Source organism: Bos mutus, chromosome 23 (assembly GCF_027580195.1).
Source record: "Bos mutus isolate GX-2022 chromosome 23, NWIPB_WYAK_1.1, whole genome shotgun sequence".
Lineage (NCBI taxonomy): Eukaryota > Metazoa > Chordata > Mammalia > Artiodactyla > Bovidae > Bos > Bos mutus.
Window position 1 is genome coordinate 37,735,251 of NC_091639.1, and position 19,198 is coordinate 37,754,448.

A 19,198-nucleotide genomic window follows, 5' to 3' on the forward strand; every position below is an offset into this window, starting at 1 on the left:
TATATGCTAGGCCCTCTTTTTTGTCAGTTGGGAATACAGAAGTGAAAAGAAAGAAAAGTTACTGCCCTTGTTAGACTCAGATGCTGAATCTGTTAGATCAGATTGAAGTACTGATTTGGATATTAAGAATGGACATAGCACTGAAACTGTGGTCTCATCCTGGTTATTTACAGAAAGTCGTTATCCATGGGCTTTGTGCCCAAGTCCCTACTCTCTCTTCTTTCCACCTGTTGGCATCATTTTGTCATTATATTGTTAATTTGACTGATTATTTAAAAAATAGGAATAAGAATTAAGAAAAGTGGTGATCTTCAGATTTTCTACCTTGCGAAGTAAATATAGTTGCTCATCAAGTTGCTAGTAGAGTTCTCGCAAAAGCACTTTCTTGAAAGTAAATATGGGAGTTGGGATAGATTTCATAATACAGTTCATCTCAATGTATTATATGTTGCATACTCTGTGTTGGGCACCCTTTGTAGACTCAGACTTTGACTGGAAGTATTAATGAATAATTATGTCAAGATCAAAGTAGAGGGACATCCCTGGTGGTCCAGTAGTTAAGACTCTGAGCTTCCAATGCGAGGGGTGCAGATTTAATTCTTTCTTGGTCAGGGGACCAAAATCCCACATGTACTGCTATGGTCAAAAATAAGTAAACTGAGTTTAACATTTAAAAAATATATATATCAAAGTGGAAACCATAGAATACTCTTCTCCAGCACACAGATGTAAGATATTTTGTTAAGAAGGCAAAGTTCTTTAATGTAGCATATATTAGACAACCTTAAGATTCCAGAGGGTCAAAGGGGGTGGTATTACTAGGGCAGTTTTGTTTAGAGAAATATTGAAGACTGAAAGAATCTTCTTTAGTAAATATTTATAAATATGTCTTTAGAAAAGGAGTTCTGAGTGCTTTTCCCAGTTTTGTTTCCCAAAGAGCTAGAACCATGTCATTAATGATTTTATGATTATCTCTGATGCTGCTGTACTAATTGACTACTGGTTAAAATCAGATCATCTAGGGATAAAACTGTGAAGCAGTAAGATAGCTTAGGAGGAAATTGACAGACTCGGGGAGAATCAACAAGGACAGCTATTAAGACCTAGTAGATACTATAGAGCACATCAGTGTTCTAAAGCATTCTGAAAGGTTTACCCTTTCAAGCCCCCTGAATTGCTTTCCATTTTTCTGGTTTTCATAAAAAGTGTTAAAATATATGAAATTAAAGAAAAACACCAGTATTTCATGTTTGAGAAAGAACATAAAGAATATATCTGTAAAGTTTGGAGAGCAAGAACACTTGCATGCTCACCAGCTTGAGAAATAGAACATTACCAAATCTTTTTTTTTTTTTTTTTTAATGTGGACCATTTTTAAAGTCAGTATTGAATTCATTATAATACTGCTCTGTTTTATATTTTGGTTTTTTGGCCGATAGGCTTATGAGATCTTAGCTCCCCAAGCAGGAGTCGAACCCATGCTTACTGGGCCACAAGGGAAGTCCCAGCAGTGGCAAACTTTCAAAGTCCTTTGTGTGTTCCTCCCCACTTGCATCCCTGCTGTCTTCCTATCCAGAGGTCACCATCCATCTGAATTTGTGTTTACTACTCTCTAGCTCTCCTTTCTAATCTTACCACATAGGTGAGATTCACTAGATATCTATCACTAAACAACAGAAGTAGAATAAATACCCTTTGTGTTTTTCTGACTTGCTTTTCTTAACCAACTTTCTTTGTAAGATTGACCCTTTCTGATATGTAGGGCTACAGTTCACTTATTTTCAATACTGGGTAGTTTTTGTTTGATAGTAAAATTTTACCTGTCAGTGCACAGGTTGAATAGTAGATGGAACATACCTGGAGAAATGTAGTGAACACAAATAGTAATTTTAATAAATTTCCCAGAATGCTTCAAAAACAAGAGGGAAAAAATGAAAGGAAGGTTAAGAAACAGAATAGAATGGGAAGTCCCAACAGAGGTCTAATGGGAATTCTAGAAAAGGGAAAAATGGAAAATGAAGGAGAATCCGTACTCACAGAAACAATGGTTAAAAATGTTCCAGACTTAATAAAGCCATAAATGCTTATATTCAGTCCTGAGCAGGATAAATTTAGTCTACATATAGGTACAATGTGGGGCTTCCCAGGTGACTGAGAGGTAAAGAATCCTGCAGGAACCTCAGGAGACATGGGTTCAATCCCTGGATTGGGACTACCCCCTGGAGGAGGAAATGGCAACCCACTCTAGTATTCTTGCTAGGATAATCCCATGGACAGAGAAGTCTGGCAGGATACAATCCATGGGGTCGAAAAGAGTCAGATACAACTGAAGCGACAGAGCATGTATGCATGCATAACATAAATTGCAAAACACCAAGATCAAAAAGAAAACCTTAAAATTACCTGTAGAGAAAAAAAATCACAGCTGTTAGAGGGATAGCAGACTGTAACAGACATAACAGTAGAAGTGGAAGACTGTGCAAAAGTATCTTCAAAGTACTGAGGAAAAACAACTTTTTACTTAGGGTTCTATATCCAACTAAACTATTTCTCAAGAGTGGTGGCAAAATATACTTTCAAACAAAGACTTTGCTGATGGATGTGTTTTAGAAGGAAGTTGAGCCAGGAAGAAAGGAGGGTTAGGATTGAATAAATTGATGAATGTGAATAAGTAAGTTTTGACTATATAAGATCATAATGACTGATTTTGAGAGTATAAAACAAGGTAGAAGTGAAATGTTAGGTAAGAATAACAAGCTAAGAGGCAGATGATTTGTATGAAAATGTGTTAATATCTTTTATATTGTTCAGGAGAAGGGAACATGTGATTTTTAGTTTTAGTTATTTTTAAGTCTGGCATGCATATCTAAAATTTAGTAAAAGAACAGAGACAGAATGCAGCACTTGAACAGCACCATCTTATAGGATTTTTAAATAGCTCAGCTGGAATTGCATCCCTTCCACTAGCTTTGTTTGTAGTAATGCTTTCTGAGACCCACTTGACTTCACACTCCAGGGTGTCTGGCTCTATGTGAGTGACAGCACCATTGTGGTTACCTGGGTCATTAAGATCTTTTGTGTATAGTTGTTCTGTGTATTTTTGCCACGTCTTCTTAATCTTTTCTGCTTCTGTTAGGTCCTTACCGTTTCTTTCCTTTATCGTGCCCATCCTTGTATGAAATGTTCCCTTGATATTTCCAGTTTTCTTGAAGAGATCTCTTCTCTTTCCCATTCTCTTGTTTTGCATTGTTTATTGAAGAAGGCCTTATCTCTCCTTGTTGTTCTCTGGAATTCCACATTTAGTTGGATATATCTTTCCCTTTTCGTCCCTTGCTTTTCGCTTCTCTTCTTTTCTCAGCTGTTTGTAAAGCCTCTTCAGACAACCACTTTGCCTTCTCCCATTTCGTTTTCTTGGGGATGGTTTTGGTCACTGCCTCCTGTACAGTGTTAGGAAGCTCTGTCCATAGTTCTTCAGGCAATGTGTCTACCAGGTCTAAGCCCTTGAATATATATGTCACTTAGTGTCTTAAAAAAACCACATAGAAATAGAATAAAGGAATTTCAATCCATTAGAAAATAGGAACAGAGTGGACAGAGAGGTTGGGGAAGCAGCAAAGGAAAAGTCTTGTTAAGTAGAAGTAAAAGTGAATTAGTATACACCTTGGTAATAGCAATTAATATAAGTCGTATAAATCTGCCAGTTAAAAGACAAAGGACACTGAATTTTTCAAAAATCTAATTATATGTTATTCACAAGAGATCAGAAAGAGAGAATAGTGATGCTAAGGATATAGTAGCCAAAATGAAGGTGCTGTATTTATTTGACATCAGACAATGTGGATTTTAGGGCAGAGGCATTACTCGAAATAAAGATGACAGTGCACCATGATGAAAGGTTCAGTCTACCAACTGGATATAATTCTAAAATGATATATGTGAAGTGACGTGGCCTCAAAATATAGAAAGCAAAGATGGACAGAATTACAAGGAGAAATTGACAGATCGATAGTCATAGTGGAAAATTTAAATAAACCTCTCCCATTAATTAGTAAGCATATAAGTGATGTGAACAGCACAATAAGTTTGATATAGTAGATCTATATAGAACCATACATCTCCCAAATTAGAGAATTTGGAGCACATTCTCTTCAGGCACATGTGAAATATTAATAAGAATCATGTACTGGACCACAAAAAAGCACATTTCATCAAATTCTCCAATGACTCTGTATCATACAGAATATACTTTTTTTATCCATATTGCAATGTAATTAATTTGAAAAGTTAAAAAAAACCTTCTTATGAATAATTTATAAATCAAAGAAAACTCCTAATGGAAATTAGAAAATACATAGATGCAATCAGCTTTTAAAACACTTTGTATCAGAAAACACCCAAATGGAGGGACATTCTACACCATACCTGACTAATACTGTTCAAAACACTATATCAAAATTTAAAGATAAAGCAGGATTTAGAGGTAAAATATTAGCTTTAAATGCATTCATCAGAAAAAAAGAAAAAAATTAATTAGTTAAACATTTGCTTCAAATATTTGGAAAAAATAGAATAAATCCAAAGGAACTGAAGGAGGAAATAATAAAAAGAACTGATTTAGTGAAGTATGAAATAAAGAGTCAACAAAATAAAAAACTGATTTCTTGAAAACACTAATAACATGTATAGAACTGATCAAATAAGAAAGAAAAGGAACAAATAAAATACTTGGACATACTGTGAAAAGTTTTATGCTGCTATGTTTGAAAACTTAAACAAAGTGAAAAATTTTCCTGAAGGAACCAAGAGTAACTGAGGTTAATTTTGAAGGAAATAAGAAGGGGAATAAGAAGTATTCATTTTGTCAGATTTTATGATACTGTAAAATTTTAGTCATTAAAACAGCATGGTAAAGGCACAAGGCTAGGCAAATTAAGGAAACAGAGTACAGACCTTAAGAAGAGATTCGGATATTATGAAAACCTTATATATGACTAAAGTAACATAAATTAGTGGGGGAAAGGACGAACTGTTCATTAAATGGTGCTGGGGAAATCGGCTAACCTTATGAATAAAAGATGAAAGTAGATACGTATTTCATAGCATACCAAAAATAAATCCTAAATAGATTAAAGAACCAACATGAAAAACAAAATTTGAAAACTTTTAGGAGAAAATATAGGAAGATATCTTTATAAATTTGGGGTAGGAAAGAATTTATAAACGTGAAAGGGAAAGCACAAATCACGTAGAGGAAAAGATTAAATATTTCAACTCAATACATTAACCAAGAAAGGACTGACATCCTGCCAGTGAAGTGACTCAGAGCCACAAGCACAATTCTATTTGTGTGTGCGTGTAAATATATACATGTGTATGTCTTATGTATTCCTTGAAGAAACTCTTACCTATGTATACAAGAAGACACCTTTGTTTGTAATCACAAAGAAAACAATGGTAACAGTCTAAATGTTCCTTTGGTATATTTATACATTGAAATATTTTATATACTTTATACCGGTGAACTGGATTTATCTCTCTATTGAATGTTCCTGCATCCTGGTTTACTGTTTATGGTAGATGTCAATATTGTTGACCACACATTCCCTTTCTTCTCCTGCGCACATAGCAAGTTAGTTCTCTCCCACCTGCTCTGAAGTTAGGTAAGGCTCAGTGACTTGCCTTAGTCAACAAAATGATGTGTATTGCTTTGGGGGAGGAGTTTTAAGAACCACTGCCCAGTTCACTCTCTTCTCACTGCTGCTGTGATTGAAGAAGCACACAAAAAAAATCAGTGCAAAGCTTCTGTCACTAGGTTCCCTGTGTAATGCAATGCTGAGGGCCACCTTGCTGATCATCACTGAATGCATATTGTGGGTGAAAAGAAAATGTATGCTGTTTAAGCAACTGGGAGAATGGAGGCTGTCTTGTTACTGCAGCCTGAGCTACCCACAGTGTGATTTTATGTCTCAGCTCAGTTTACTATGCATCTTGTGGCACTTCTTTAGTTCTCTCTTCCAAACCACAGAATACTTCTCTTTCTCTGTGAGGTGGAGGTATCCTTACTAAGTCTCTAAATATAGTCCTTTATTTCTTCTCCTTTCAAAGTCAGATGGGGGCTTTTCTCTAAGCCCCTCTCTGCTAGGAAGCCATCCTCACAGATTATTTCACCAGTGTTTTTGTTTGTTGCTTTAGAGTTAAGCTTCATACTCAAGGGATTCATGGCCAGAAAACCCATCCTCTGTCACTCCCTTCTTCCCTTTCTCTCTTCCTTATCTGTGGATGGCTGTCCCTCTCTCACTCCCTTCTTCCCTTTCTCTCTTCCTTATCTGTGGATGGCTGTCCTCATCTGTAGAGAGTACAGCAAGCAGTGAAGGTGTATGAGATGAGGGCTTGAGAACAGGCGTGCCCAACTTTGGAAAGTGTATGCATTGCTTAGAAGGGACATGGAAGATGATTTACTCCCCATCATTATGCAGTTAGAAATGTTTTGGCATGATAGTACTACTATTTACCCTGTCTCTTTGCATAGAGTATAATATACTAAAAAGTACAGTGTATATCTAATAAGCAATTCTCTTGTTTTTCAATCTACTTTAAAATGACATAAAGTAAGCTACATAGCTTGAATGCAAGTAGCTAAGGTTAATTGTAGATTTTGGTTAAATACATTAAATATATGAAGAAAATTCCAGCACTAATAAATGCACAAAAAAGGTTCCAGTGGACTTAAAAGATCCTTCATCTTTCACCGTTCTCTTCCCAATGTTTACAGAATCTACATCATTTTTGAACAGCTATCATTTAGTGGAAACCCTAGACTTTTATAAATGAACAGGTTGATGTAGACCTGAAGCATATATAGAGACATGAAATCAAAACAGAACTGATGTTTCAAAATGCAGCAGTTCTTGAACAAAGAGATGAGCACATGTGTTGAAATGCTCAGGATAGTAAACAAACAAGGGAAACACATCATGGCTGAAGACAACTGTGTATTCTGAAAAGGGATTGGTTCCATGTTCTGGATTGTTTTCCTACTTTATGAATTCTAAAATACTGAAAGAAAAAAATATATATATAATGCTTCTTTAAACAAATGTGCTACGTTTAAGTGAAATAAGCATATACAGGTTCTAGGCCCCACTTCAGACTTCCCAACCTGGGGATCCGGCAAAGGGACTGGGAATCCCCAGGGAATCTGATGTTGAAGATTCCAATGGGATTTGATTACAGGACTTTTACAGAACTGGGGGAAACAGAGACTCTTGGACGGCACAGAGAAAACCTTGTGTGAACCAGGGCCCAGGGAAAGGAGCAGTGACCCCACAGGAGACTGAGCCACACCTGCCTGTGAATGTTTGAAAGTCTCCTATGGAGGTGTGGGTCGACAGTGGCCTGCTGTGGAGACAGGGCACTGGCAGCACAGTCCTGGGAGGTGCGTGCTGGCCTAAGTCCCCTTGGAGGCCACCATTAGCCCTGCCTCAGTGCCAGGACTGGGTTGTCTCAGGCCAAACAACTAACAAGGAGGGAGCACAGCCCCACTCATCAGCAGACAGTTGGATTAAAGGTTTACTGAGCATGGCTGAATGTGGTCCACTGGAGAAGGGAATGGCAAACCACTTCAGTATTCTTGCCTTGAGAACCCCATGAACAGTATGAAAAGGCAAAATGATAGGATTCTGAAAGAGGAACTCCCCAGGTCAGTAGGTGCCCAATATGCTACTGGAGATCAGTGGAGAAATAACTCAGGAAAGAATGAAGGGATGGAGCCAAAGCAAAAACAATACCCAGTTGTGGATGTGACTGGTAATAGAAGCAAGGTCCGATGCTGTAAAGAGTAATATTGCATAGGAACCTGGAATGACAGGTCCATGAATCAAGGCAAATTGGAAGTGGTCAAACAAGAGATGGCAAGAGTGAACGTCGACATTCTAGGAATCCGCGAACTAAAATGGACTAGAATGGATGAATTTAACTCAGATGACCATTATATCTACTACTGCGGGCGGGAATCCTTCAGAAGAAATAGAGTAGCCATCATGGTCAACAAGGGTCTGAAATACAGTACTTGGATGCAATCTCAAAAACGACAGAATGATCTCTGTTAGTTTCCAAGGCAAAGCATTCAATATTGCACTAATCCAAGTCTATGTCCCAACCAGTAACGTTGAAGAAGCTGAAGTTGAATGGTTCTATGAAGACCTACAAGACCTTTTAGAACTAACACCCAAAAAAGATGTCCTTTTCATTTTAGGGGACTGGAATGCAAAACTAGGAAGTCAAGAAACACCTGGAGTAACAGGCAAATTTGGCCTTGGAATACGGAATGAAGCAGGGCAAAGACTAATAGAGTTTTGCCAAGAAAATGCACTGGTCATAGCAAACACCCTCTTCCAACAACACAAGAGAAGACTCTACACATGGACATCACCAGATGGTCAACACTGAAATCAGATTGATTATATTCTTTGCAGCCAAAGATGGAGAAGCTCTATACAGTCAACAAAAACAAGACCAGGAGCTGACTGTGGCTCAGATCATGAACTCCTTATTACCAAATTCAGACTTAAATTGAAGAAAGTAGGGAAAACCACTAGACCATTCAGGTATGACCTAAATCAAATCCCTTATGATTATACAGTGGAAGTGAGAAATAGATTTAAGGGCCTAGATCTGATAGATAGAGTGCCTGATGAACCATGGACTGAGGTTCGTGACATTGTACAGGAGATAGGGATCAAGACCATCCCTGTGGAAAAGAAATGCAAAAAAGCAAAATGGCTATCTGGGGAGGGCTTACAAATAGCTGTGAAAAGAAGAGAAGAGAAAAGCAAAGGAGCAAAGGAAAGATAAGAGCATCTGAATGCAGAGTTCCAAAGAATAGCAAGAAGAGATAAGAAAGCCTTCCTCAGCGATCAATGCAAAGAAATAGAGGAAAACAACAGAATGGGAAAGACTAGGGATCTCTTCAAGAAAATTAGAGATACCAAGGGAACATTTCATGCAAAGATGGGCTCGATGAAGGACAGAAATGGTATGGACCTAACAGAAGCAGAAGATATTAAGAAGAGATGGCAAGAATACACAGAAGAACTGTACAAAAAAGATCTTCACAACCCAGATAATCATGATGGTGTGATCACGGACCTAGAGCCAGCCATCCTGGAATGTGAAGTCAAGTGGGCCTTAGAAAGCATCACTATGAACAAAGCTAGTGGAGGTGATGGAATTCCAGTTGAGCTCTTTCAAATCCTAAAAGATGATGCTGTGAAAGTGCTGCACTCAATATGCCAGCAAATTTGGACTGTGGCCACAGGACTGGAAAAGGTCAGTTTTCATTCCAATCCCAAAGAAAGGCAGTGCCAAAGAATGCTCAAACTACCACACAATTGCACTCATCTCACATTCTAGTAAAATAATGCTCAAAATTCTCCCAGCCAGGCTTCAGTAATATGTGAACCGTGAACTTCCTGATGTTCAAGCTGGTTTTAGAAAAGGCAGAGGAACCAGAGATCAAATTGCCAATATCCGCTGGATCATGGAAAAAGCAAGAGAGTTCCAGAAAAACATCTATTTCTGCTTTATTGACTATGCCAAAGCCTTTGACTGTGTGGATCACAATAAACTGTGGAAAAAATCTGAAAGAGATGGGAATACCAGACCACCTGACCTGCCTCTTGAGAAATCTGTATGCAGGTCAGGAAGCAACAGTTAGAACTGGACATGGAACAACAGACTGGTTCCAGATAGGAAAAGGAGTACGTCAAGGCTGTATATTGTCACCCTGCTTATTTAACCTATATGCAGAGTACATCATGAGAAACGTTGGACTGGAAGAAACACAAGCTGGAATCAAGATTGCCGGGAGAAATATCAATAACCTCAGATATGCAGATGACACTACCCTTATGGCAGAAATTGAAGAGGAACTAAGAAGCCTCTTGATGAAAGTGAAAGAGGAGAGTGAAAAAGTTGGCTTAAAGCTCAACATTCAGAAAACGAAGATCATGGCATCTGGTCCCATCACTTCATGGGAAATAGATGGGGAAACAGTGGAAACAGTGTCAGACTTTATTTTGGGGGGCTCCAAAATCACTGCAGATGGTGACTGCAGCCATGAAATTAGAAGACGCTTACTCCTTGGAAGGAAAGTTATGACCAACCTAGATAGCATATTCAAAAGCAGAGACATTACTTTGCCAACAAAGGTCCGTCTAGTCAAGGCTATGGTTTTTCCTGTGGTCATGTATGGATGTGAGAGTTGGACTATGAAGAAAGCTGAGCACCGAAGAATTGATGCTTTTGAACTGTGGTGTTAGAGAAGACTCCTGAGAGTCCCTTGGACTGCAAGGAGATCCAACCAGTCCATTCTGAAGGAGATCAGCCCTGGGTGTTCTTTGGAAGGAATGATGCTAAAGCTGAAACTCCAGTACTTTGACCACCTCATGCGAAGAGTTGACTCACTGGAAAAGTCTCTGATGCTGGGAGGGATTGGAGGCAGGAGGAGAAGGGGACGACAGAGGATGAGATGGCTGGATGGCATCACTGACTCGATGGACGTGAGTCTGAGTGAACTCCAGGAGTTGGTGATGGACAGGGAGGCCTGGCGTGCTGCGATTCATGGGGTCGCAAAGAGTCGGACGTGACTGAGTGACTGAACTGAACTGAACTGAGCATGTCTCTGCCAGCCAGAGTCAGACCCAGTATTCCCCACAGCCAGCCCCTCCCATCAGGAAGCTTGCATTAGCCTCTTATCCTCATCCATCAGAGGGCATATAGACAAAGTAAGAACTACAGTCCCATAACCTCCAGAACAAAAACCACAATCACAGAAAGCTAACCAAAATGATCACATGGATCATAGCCTTGTCGTAGTGAAGGGGCTTGTGTAACTCAATGAAGCTGTAAGCCATGCTGTGCAGGGCCACCCAACACGGATGGGTCATGGTGGAGAGTTGTAACAAAAATGTGGTCCATTGGAGAAGGGAATGGCAAACACTTCAGTATTCTTGCCTCAAGAATCCCATAAACAGCATGAAAAAACAAAAAGATACGACACTGGTAGATGAACCCCCTAAGTCGGAATGTGTCCAATATGCTACTGGGCAAAAGCAGAGAAATAGCTCCAGGAAGAGGGCTGGCCAAAACAGAAATGATGCCCAGTTGTGGATGTGTCTGGTGGTGAAAGTCTGGTGCTGTAAACAACAATATTGCACAGAAACCTGGAATGTTAGATCATGAATCAAATTAGATGTAGTCATGCAGGAGATGGCAAGATTGAATGTAGATTCTTGCTGCTGCTGCTGCTAAGTTGCTTCAGTCGTGTCCGACTCTGTGCGACCCCATAGACGGCAGCCCACCAGGCTCCCCCATCCCTGGGATTCTCCAGGCAAGAACACTGGAGTGGGTTGCCATTGCCTTCTCCAAGACATCTTAGGAATCGGTGAATTAAAATGGATGAGAATGGGTGAATTTAATTCAGATGATCTACTGTGGGCAAGAATCCCTTAGAAGAAATGGAGTAGCTCTCATAGTCAGCAAAGGAGTCCAAAGTACTTGGGTGCAACCTCAAAAACAGCAGAATGATCTTGGTTCATTTCCAAGGTAAGCCATTCAACATCAGAGTAATCCAAGACTGTGTCCCAATCACTGATGCTGAAGAAGCTGAAGTTGACTGGGTCTATGAAGCCCTAAAAGACTTTTCTAGAACTAACACCAAAAAACAGATGTTCTTTTTATCATAGGGGATTGGAATGCAAAAGTAAGAAGTCAAGACATACCTGGCATGTAACAGGCAAGTTTGGCCTTAGAGTACAAAATGAAGCAGGGCAAAGGCTAACAGAGTTTTGTCAAGACAACACACTGGTCATAGCAAACACCCTTTTTCAATAACACAAGAGACCGCTCTACACAAGGACATCACCAAATGTTCAATACCAAAATCAGATTGATTATAATCTTTGCAGCTGAAGATGGAGAAGCTCTATACAGTCAGCAAAAACAAGACCTGGAGCTGACTGTGGCTCAGACCAGGAGCTCCTTATTGCAAAATTCAGGCTTAAATTGAAGAAAGTAGGGAAAACCACTAGGCCATTCAGCTATGACCTAAATCAAATCCCTGCTGATTATACAGTGGAGGTGAGGAATGGATTCAAGGGATTACATCTGGTAGATAGGGTGCCTAAAGAACTATGGACAGAGGTTCCTAACAGGAGGCAGTGACCAAAACCATCCCCAAGTAAAAGAAATATGAGAAGGCCAAAGTGGTTGTCTGAGGAGGCTTTACAAAATAGCTGAGGAAAGAAGAGAAGTGAAAGGCAAAGGAGAAAGGGAAAGATGTACCCGACTGAATGCAGAGTGCCAGAGAACAAGAAGAGATAAGAAGTCCTTCTTCAGTGAACAATGCAAAGAAATAAAAGAAAATAATGGAATGGCAAAGGCTAGACATCTCTTCAAGAAAATTGGAGGTTATCAAGGGAACATTTCATGCAAGGATGGGCAAGATAAAGAACAGAAATGGTAAGGACCTGACAAAAGCAGAAAAGATTAAGAAGAGATGGCAAGAATACACAGAAGAGTTGTGCAAAAAATCCAGATAACCACAATGTTGTGGTCACTTACCTAGAGCCAGACATACTGGAGGGTAAAGTCAAGTGGACCTTAGAAAGCATTATTGTGAACAAAGCTAGTGGAAGTGATGGAATTCCAGCTGAGCTATTTAAAATCCTGAAAGATGGTGTTGTTAAAGTGCTGCATTCAACATGTCGGCAAATTTTTAAAAAACTCAGCAGTGGTCATAGGACTGGAAAAGGTCGGTTTTCGTTCCAGTCCCTAAGAAAGGCAATGACAAACAATGTTCAAACTACTGTACAACTGTGCTCATTTCACATCCTAGCAAGGTAATGCTAGGCTAAAAATCCTTCACGCTAGGCTTCAGGATTACTTGAATCAAGAACTTCCAGATGTACAAGCTGGGTTCAGAAAAGGCAGAGGAACCAGAGATCACAACATCTGTTGGATCATAGAGAAAGCAAGGGAATTCCAGAGAAACATCCACTTCTGCTTCATTGATTACGCTACAGCCTTTGACTGGGTAGATCACAATAAACTGTGGAAAATTCTTAAAAAAATGGGAATACCAAACCACCTCACCTGTCTTCTGAGAAACCTGTATGCAGGTCAAGAAGCAACAGTTAGAACTGAACATGGAACAACAAACTGGTTGGGAAAATTGGAAACAAAGTACATCAAGGCTGTATACTGTCATTCTGCTTATTTAACTAATATGCAGAGTACATCATGCAAAATGCCAGGCTGAATGAATCACAAATGAGAGTCAAGATTGCCAGGAGAAATATCAACAACGTCAGATATGCAGATGATACCACTCTAATAGCAGAAAGTGAAGAGGAACTAAAGAGCCTCTTGATAAGGGTGAAGGAGGAGAGTGAAGAAGCTGGCTTAAAATTCAGCATTCAAAAAACTAATGTCATGGCATCCAGTCCCAACACTTCATGGCAAATAGATGGGGGGAAAATGGAAACATTGACAGACTATTTTCTTGGGCTCCAGAATCACTGTAGATGGTGATTGCAGTCATGTAAGTAAAAGATGCTTCTCCCTTGAAAGAAAAGCTATGACAAACCTAGACAGCATATTAAAAAGCAGAGACATCACTTTGCCACAGAGGTCCATATCAGTTCGGTTCAGTTCAGTCGCTCAGTTGTGTCTAACTCTTTGCAACCCTGTGGACTGCAGCACGCCAGGCCTCCCTGTCCATCACCAACTCCTGGAGTTTACCCAAACTCATGTCCATTGAGTCGGTGATGCCATCCAACCACCTCATCCTCTGTCATCCCCTTCTTTTCCTGCCTTCAGTCTTTCCCAGCATCACGGTCTTTTCAAATGAGTCAGCTCTTCGCATAGGTGGCCAAAGTATTAGAGCTTCAGCTTCAACATCAGTCCTTCCAATGAACACCCAGGACTGATCTCCTTTAGGATGGACTGGTTGGATCTCCTTGCAGTCCAAGGGACCCTCAAGAGTCTTCTCCAACACCACAGTTCAAAAGTATCAATTCTTCAGCACTCAGCTTTCTTTATAGTCCAACTCTCACATCCATACATGACCACAGGAAAAACCATAGCCTTGACTAGACGGACCTTTGTTGGCAAAGTAATGTCTCTGCTTTTCAATATGCTATCTAGGTTGGCCATAACTTTCCTTCCAAGGAGTAAGAGTCTTTTAATTTCCTGCCTGTAGTCACCATTTGGTCCGTATAGTCAAAGCTATGTTTTTTCCAGTAGTTATATATGGATGCGAGAACTGGACCAAGCTGAGCAACACAAAATTGATGCTTTCAAATTGTGATGCAAGGAGATCATACCAGTCAATCCTAAAGGAAATCAACCCTGAATATTCATTGGAAGGACTGATGCTGAAGCTGAAGCTCCAATATTTTGGCCTCCTAATGCGAATAGCCAGCTCACTGGAAAAGACCCTGATTTGGGGAAAGACTGAAGGCAGAAGGAGAAGGAGATGACAGAGGATGCGATGGTTGGATGGCATCACCAATTCAATGGGCATGAGTTTGAGCAAACTCTGGGATATACTGAAGGACAGGGAAGCCTGGCGTGCTGCAGTCCATAGCGTCGCAAAGAGTTGGACATGACTTAGCGACTGAACAACAACAACAATAAATATGAGTAGTTTAGAGAATATTAATAAAACAAGTGCCCGTGTACCTATTGCCTCACTTGAGAATAGAATAAGACCAAAAGTTGAAGCCCTTCCAGGATTTCATCTTGGAAATGAAATCAATTAATGTTTAGACACATTGGTAGGGGTCCCTCAAAGATTTCATATTCCTCTTTCACATACAAGTGAGCATAAATTTTGTGTAATAATTCCCTGGATTTCCTTTTTATCTTACATTTGTATATGTACCCCTAAACAAGTTGTATTTTTAGTTTTGCCATTTTAAAAAACTTTGTGTAAATGAAATCCTACACTGTGTTTTTCTGTGCCTTGCTTTTTTTCACTCAGCATTGCTTTTTGATTCATCCATTTGGATATGGCTATGGTTTATTAATCTCAATCACTGTGTGGTTTCCCATTGTACTAATATTTTGTAGTGTTTGTATCCATTCTGTATTTTATAGGGTATCATGTTTCTTTATAATAAAATTCTTTAGTGTTAATTGTTGCATATGATTTGGTTTGTTTCAGCCTTAGGTTCAACTTTTTAAGAAACTGTTTGGTATGTGTTTTAAATGTGTTCATATCTTGAGGTAGTCAATATGCTGTAATTTTTGTTTTATCATTGATAGTAATTAATTAATTTTGTTTGTAGCAAACTATTGGGGTATATTTGGCTTCTTGATGCTGAATCTTGTTTTGGATTCACAGTTCCCATGGAGAACGTTGCAACAATCGCTGATTGTGCCAGTGTGATTGAAGGAGTCAGTCGGAGCCGAAATGCCTTGCTGAATGGGGACACTAAGAACTATGACTGGGATTCTGGTTATACGTGTCATCAGCTAGGAAGTGGTGCGATTGTGGTTCAGCTGGCACAGCCCTACATGATCGGGTCAATACGGTAAGAAGATTCCCTGTCATTTATTACTTTTAAAATGGAAGATACATGTGCAAATTGTGTTTTGGTACATTGGAGATCCCAGTAACTTCAGTGAAGATCCTCCTCTGTTCTTGCCTCTAAATGTTGAGAGGAGGGGGTGGAAAGAAAGGGAGGGACAAAGTTATACAAGGTGTTTGTTTGGATTTTCTGATGATGAGATGCACCAAAATGACTAGATGCAATTTGTGGAGGGAAAGGACCAGGTCTCTCCCTGGATATGGCTTAACCTTCAACTCATGTCTCAGTTTGTTCTGGTTAGGGACTTATAGGATAATGTCCAAAGAGGCTATATGGAATCAAAACTCATTTTCAACTCTAGTAGATGACTTTATATATGAACCAAACATATCTGAGTATGAAACCTGGTACTAAAAGACCTTATTAATAGTCTTCATGTCTGGACTTTTGGTTGTTGTTTTCATTTTGTTTTGGTTTGCCTTAAGAAGGGAACTTGAATCCAGTATTGCTTGATTTGTAGGATCATGTGATTTTAAAATATAAGACTGGTGACATCCCCCAGAGGATATACTTTATTTAGTTCAAGAGCCATCTGGATCTTGAATAGGCTTCCCGTTTTTTTTTTTTTTTTTTAGTTCTAAGAGGTCTCTGAAAGATTAATGTGTGTGTGTGTGTGTATGTATATGCACACACACAATATTAATATGCATATTAATATATATATAAAACATAAGAATATTTTACACTGTGTCTTAACCTTCCAGAGGTGGAGGTGTTGGTGAGCCGTGACTGCCTCCCCCACATTGTTCTCCACCACAGTTGCCTTATGGTTTCCTGTTCTCATTTTAAAGTTAAAATTTGTAATGAAAGAAATAGCACAAAAAATAAGGTATTGTTGTTGTTCAGTCGCCCAGTCGTATCTGACTCTCTGTGACCCCATGGACTGCAGCACGCCAAGGCTCCCTATCCCTCACATCTCTCAAAGTTTGCCCAAGCTCGTGTTCATTGCATCAGTGTTGCCATCCAGCCATCTCACCCTCTGACTCCCTCTTCTCCTTCTGTCCTCAATCTTTCCCAGCATCAGGGATTTTTCCAATGATTCAGCCATTCACATCAGATGACCTAAATACTAGAGCTTCAGCTTTACCATCAGTCCTTCCAGTGAGTATTCAGGGTTGATTTCCCTTAAGATTGACTGGTTTGATCTCCTTGCTGTCCAGGGGACTTTCAGGAGTCTTCTCCAACACCACAGTTCAAAGGGATTAATTCTTTGGCACTCTGCCTTCTTGACTGTCCAGTTCACACAACTGTACGTGGTCACTGGGAAGACCATAGCCTTGACTATACAGATCTTTGTCATCAGAGTAATGTCTCTGCTTTTCAACACACTGTCTAGGTTTGTCATAGCTTTCTTGCCATGAAGCAGTTGCCTTCTGATTTCGTGGCTGCAGTCACCATCTGCAGTGATTTCAGAGTCCAAGAAGAGGAAATCTGTCACTACTTCCACCTTTTCCCCTTCTATTTAGCATGAAGTAATGGGGCCAAATGCCCCCTTTAATATTTAGTTTTAAGCCAGCTCTTTCACTCTCTACCTTTACCTTCGTCAAGAGGCTCTTTAGTTCCTCTTTGCTTCCTGCCATTAGAGTTGTATCTGCATATCTGAGGTGTTTGATATTTCTCCTGCCCATCTTGATTCCAGCTTGTAACTCATCCAAGCCTGGCAGCAGACACCCCTGTTGTATTCCTTTTTCAACCTTGAACCAATCAGTTGTTCCATACAGGGTTCCAACTGTTGCTTCTTGACCCACATACAGGTTTGTCAGGAGACAAGTAAGATGTTCTGGTATTCCCATCTCTTTAAGAGCATTCCACAGTTTCTTATGTTCCACACGGTCAGAGGCTTTAGCCTAGTTAGTGAAACAGAGGAAGATGTTTTCCTGGAATTCCCTTGCTTTCTCTATGATCCAGCAAATGTTGGCAATTTGATCTCTGGTTCTACTTCCTTTTCTAAACCCAGCTTGGACATCTGGAAGTTCTTGATTTGCATAATACTGAAGCCAGGCATGCAAGATTTTAAGCATGACCTTACTAGCATGGGAAATGAGTGCAATTGTCCAATGGTTAGCACATTCTGTAGTACTACCCTTCTTGGGAATTGGGATGAGGATTGACCTTTCTCAGTCCTGTGTCCACTGCTGGGTCTTCCAGATTTGCTGACATAGTGAATGCAGCACGTTGATGGCATCATCCTTTAGGGTTTTGAATAGTTCTACTGGAATTCCATCATATCCACTAGCTTTATTAACAGCAGTGCTTCCTAAGGCCCACTTGACTTCACACTCCAGAATGTCTGGCTCTGGGTGACTGACCACAGCATCACAGTAATCTGTTTCATTAATATCCTTTTCGTACAGTTCTTCCATGTATTCTTTCCGTCTCTCCTTGACCTCTTCGGTGTCTACTAGGTCTCTACTGTTTCTGCCCCTTATTGTGCCCATCTTTGGGGGAAACGTTCCCAGGTGCCTTACTGTTTCCTGTTCTCATTTTAAAATTAGTATTTGTAAAGAAAGAAATAGCACAAAAAATAAGGTAGTAGGATTCTAATAGGCAAAGGTTTTGTGATGTTCAGGCTAATAGTACAGAAGTTAAGTCTGCTTATCAATTCCTGAGGTACACTGACAGTTGATGCTGAATTTCTTGGAGAATTCATTCTGTTAATTTCTTCATTTAAATTGTCAACCTCTTTACATAAAGGGTCACGTACAGGCTGAGTACTCTGGGCAACAAATCACAGATAGAGAAGCTGTGAATTTGTCCTGCAGGCCCGAGAGCTCACATTGTGCTTCAGAAGGGGAAGGAGACAAGCCACATTCAGTCTGGACAAAATAGAAGTACAAATAAACTTCTTTCAGCAAACAACACCCCCTCCTTCCTTTTTCTTAGCTGCATGCATTAACTAATCATGAGCCACCTATTTAATAAGTCATTCTAGAATCCTTGTCATAAACGGTGTGAAACTTATCTGCATATTTCCCATTACAATCTTTTACTCTGTACTTTAAAAATCTGGAAAACAGTTGTCCTTCTCTTGTTTTATAGTCTCCACAATTTCTTGAAGATTACCAATCGTGTCTCTGAGATTACAGCTGCAATTTCTTTCAGCAGGGTTGTTGTGTAACTCATCTGAGCAGGAGACTTGAAATCATTTAAATTGACTGGATACTCTCTTTCTTTCATTTCACTGTTTGGGGCTTCAATTTTCTCTTTATTATGTTTGTTCTGCCATTTCTAATTTGAAGACCCGTCTTCTTGCCAACGAAGATAGAAGCAAACTGGCTGCTTAGCAGCTCTGCCCATTCTCTTTTAACGTTTCCTGTATTCTGTCTGCTTACCTGGTACCACACATCTCCCTGCCACCTAACACTGGTCCATGTGCATCTGAAAGCAAATGTCAGAAATGGAGTCCCACCCTTCTCCTCTTTCCCTGTTCAGGTTGCCTCATACTGTGATTTTCTCATCTCATTTGGTATACCCCACCCAACCATCCATCCACTGAGTCAAAAACATCTTCCTGGATTCCTTCCTTTTCCTCACCTCCCCCACAG

General features: G+C 39.8%; 1 protein-coding gene across 4 annotated transcripts in view; it reads left to right on the forward strand.

Moving 5' to 3' along the window:
* Positions 1 to 19,198, forward strand: part of BTBD9 (BTB domain containing 9) — a 410,406-nt gene that overhangs the window by 292,672 nt on the left and 98,536 nt on the right. For all 4 annotated transcript variants that reach the window (XM_070361346.1, XM_070361349.1, XM_070361347.1 and 1 more), the window contains one exon: positions 15,407 to 15,596. In XM_070361346.1, the coding sequence (XP_070217447.1) occupies positions 15,407 to 15,596 (190 nt within the window). The remainder of the gene's footprint in view (positions 1 to 15,406; positions 15,597 to 19,198) is intronic.